Source organism: Bidens hawaiensis, unplaced genomic scaffold (assembly GCF_021521415.1).
Source record: "Bidens hawaiensis isolate Kalapana, Puna unplaced genomic scaffold, B.hawaiensis_p1.1 tig00001382_1, whole genome shotgun sequence".
NCBI lineage: Eukaryota > Viridiplantae > Streptophyta > Magnoliopsida > Asterales > Asteraceae > Bidens > Bidens hawaiensis.
In genome coordinates, this window is record NW_027491078.1 from 3,991,411 (window position 1) to 3,995,000 (window position 3,590).

Sequence of the window (3,590 nt, forward strand, 5' to 3'; positions counted from 1 at the left end):
TTATAAGTTTATATAGTAAATCTAGTACATCAACGATAAATGTCAAGTCAAACAATCGAAAAAGAAAGATAGATAAAAGAAGGACGATTACCAACGGTTAAATCATCATATGGTTGTGTCAAGCCTACGCACAATGGCCTAGTCTAATATCGACTTCTTAGTGAATATAAGCATCCCCAATAGGCGTTCTTGGGATGTTTTTGAGCTCATATGCGTACACAGGATATGCGACTAATGCAGAGTAAATAGGGTGAAGAGGCATTTTTCTTGAACGCAAATTATGTGAGAGAGGGAGGAGAGAGTGGGCATTTTTGGTTGTGAGAGTGGCAAATCCTAGACATTGATGGACATGAATGACGTGATGACCTTTTGAAGTTTGCTATTGTGCATGTTCTAAAAAGTCTGCATATCCTTCGATGGGTTTTAGATGTGTATAAAACTAAAAAAGAAATTCATAGGCTTTGAACGTGTATGATGTTATATGATATGCATCTGATTATACGAAACCAATTTTGATCAGAATATTTTAATAGTTACTAGTTAGTATATATATTCTAACAAATATCATAGTATCTAGAGTAGTGAATACATTATTTCTTATAGTTTCTTAAGAAACAACTTGTATGATAAGTCATAGTTAAAATATAATAAATAAAAAAGTTTAAAGTTGGACTTAAGAGAGATTCATTTGTAGATCTTTAATGTGAACCAACACATGAACTAATGTTGGTATGTTCTGTGTATTATTATTATTATTGACATTATATCCAAAGAGAATGATGGAAAACAGAAGTTTCTATCAGTTATTTTGATACTTTAAATTGCATAATTGGCAATAGAATGGATGGATAGAGAATCCTTTTAGGATGCAATTAAAAAAGCACTTTATCCATCTTATAAAATACAACACATTTTTTTTATCATGTTATTAAAAACTTAAAATAATACAAAGTTGTTACTAGTTAGTTATTATCATATTATGATATTATTCATATACAAAGATACCTATTATCTGCTACAAAACTAATAAAACAATAAAAAACAAATATTTGTTATTTGTTTAAATAATAGAAGAAATAAAATTATAAAATAATAGCCACGTTCCCCAAAAAATAATATAATATACACTAAATTATTTTAAATATAAAAAATATTATATTGCCTATAACCTAGGATTTTGGAGCTTTCACTTGTTAAATACAACCACACACGTCTCTCACTTTTTAGCCTTATAACTGAAGAAAGAAAAGAACTCATAAACTCCATTTGTTACCCTTTTCTGCCCGATCCAAACACTAGAAATGACTAAAGATGAAGACTTTAAGCTCCTCAAGATCCAGGTGAATCTTTTTTTTTAATAAAAAAAAACAAAAGACAAGACCATAGTTATCTGTTTCTGTTAAAAACTAAAACAAAAACATGATAAAAAAATGTTGTTTTTCTAGCTACATTGTCATGCTCTTGTATAACTTTGTTTTCTTTTGTCTACTTTAGACTTGTGTTCTCAGAGTGAATTTACACTGTGATGGTTGCAAACACAAAGTGAAGAAAATCCTGCAGAAAATTGATGGTGCACTCTCTCACACACTCTCTCTCTTAATATGGTGTTTCTTTATTTAAAAATAAATGAAAAAAGTCTTTGTTTGACTTTTAAAGTCAAAGAGACAACTTTTTGGTCTCAAAATGACATGAATGTTTTCTTGTTGTAGATAAAATGGTATACTGTTGATATATTGCATAAAGTAACAACATTTTTAGTGTAGAAAATGTTAACATACTTTGGTGATTTTGTTTTGAAAGTTAGTGAGTTTTTACTTTCAAAATGACTTTTTTTTTGGGATTTGGGAAGTGGTGGTATTTTGTGTTGTGGGTTTTTGATAATTCTAAATTCTAAGCAAAAATGGGTTGTGAAATGTAAACAATGTAAATGATGATAAGTTGTTATGAATGTTTTGTTTACTTCAATTTTTTTGCTGTACTTTTTACTCTAAAAACCAAACATTTTCCAAGATTTTTATGCATTTTGTTTAGTTATTTTCATGAAGTAAATTCATGAAGCAAAAATGTGAATATGTAAATAATGAGAAGTTGTTATGAATGTCCTGTTGGTTCAATTTTTTGCTATACCTTTTCTCCTAAAAACCAAACATTTTCCAAGATTTTTATGGATTTTGTTTAGTTATTTTCATGAAGCACAAAATGGGTTGTATATGTAAATAATGGTAAGTTGTTATGAATGTCTTGTTTACTTCAATTTTTTTCTATACCCCTTTCCCCTAAAAAAACATTTTTCAAGATTTATGCATTTTGTCTAGTTATTTTCATGAAGCAAAAATGTAAATAATGATAAGTTGTTATGAATGTCTTGTTTACTTCATTTTTTTTATACCTTTTTCCCCTAAAAACCAAACATTTTCCAAGATTTTTATGCATTTTGTCTTGTTATTTTCATGAAGTAAATTTATCCTCAAATATTTTCCATTTTCATTTTATTCCCATCAATAAAGAATAAAGATCTAATCTTTATTGAAAGATGTTAATTGATATTTGATAAATATTTTTGTTGACCAAAAGAATGTCTTTTTCAAACATTATATAGATTAATATCATGATATCTATATATTTATTTTTTTATTTATTTTTTAATAAATGTTAGGTGTATACCAAGTGAGCATAGATGCAGATCAGCAAAAAGTGACAGTTTCAGGAAGTCTAGACTCTGCAGCTTTGATCAAGAAACTGGTTAGAGCTGGTAAACATGCTGAACTTTGGTCAAACAAGTCAACCCAAAGTCAAAGCCACCAAAACCATCAAAACCATCAAAAGGCTTCTTGTATGAAAGATGACAAGAAAGACAAATCCCATAAGCAAGATTTTCTCAAAGGTCTTGAAACCTTGAAAAAACAACAAAAGTTTCAAACTTTAATGGATGAAGAAGACGATGAAGATGATGATGATTTTTTTGATGATGATGATGAAGATGATGAGTTGCATGAAGAACAGCTTAGGCTACTAACCCAAAAAGCAAATCAAATGGCAATGCTCTACGAACGAATGGATTGGATCAAACCCTCTGTTAGAGGTGTTCCAGAAATGTCTGCGATCGAGTAAATAGCTCTACGAACGAATGGATTGGATCGAGTTGGAAAATGGAAAGATTTGTACAAGTTATACGTTTCGTCACCACTTTGTGGAAAAGCCTTAGGTATGAATATGTTAGATACCTGTGACTCGATTGCTGAAATAGTATCTCTCCCCTAAAAAGCATGTTTTTTTTACCGACGCACAAAGAAAATATTTTGTTGCGAATGAACAAGATATTGAGGAATTGTCCATACGTAAAATCATAATTATTGATACGGGCCTTTTCCACATAAAAGGGGAATCTTTTGTTACAATAGAAGCAGAAGTGATGTGGATTATTCAAGAATCGAAGTTTATTTCCTTTATAAAAAGAAGATCTCAATGAACTTCTATGAAATGATTTCACGAGATTCAGCCAATTGTATTGATTGTGGAATATCATTGAGAAATAGGAATCCGTGTTATCAAAGGATTTCCTGCGATTCTTTCTAGTATGGAATGAGTCA

The 3,590-nt window shown here is 29.7% G+C and overlaps 1 protein-coding gene across 1 annotated transcript in view; it reads left to right on the forward strand.

The window, feature by feature from the left end:
- Positions 1-1,188: 1,188 nt before the first annotated feature.
- Positions 1,189-3,590, forward strand: part of LOC143574146 (uncharacterized) — a 10,086-nt gene continuing 7,684 nt past the window's right edge. Inside the window, exons 1-3 of the mRNA XM_077058847.1 lie at positions 1,189-1,340; positions 1,495-1,570; positions 2,657-3,003. Coding sequence (XP_076914962.1) covers positions 1,302-1,340; positions 1,495-1,570; positions 2,657-3,003 — 462 coding nt within the window. The 5' untranslated portion in view covers positions 1,189-1,301. The remainder of the gene's footprint in view (positions 1,341-1,494; positions 1,571-2,656; positions 3,004-3,590) is intronic.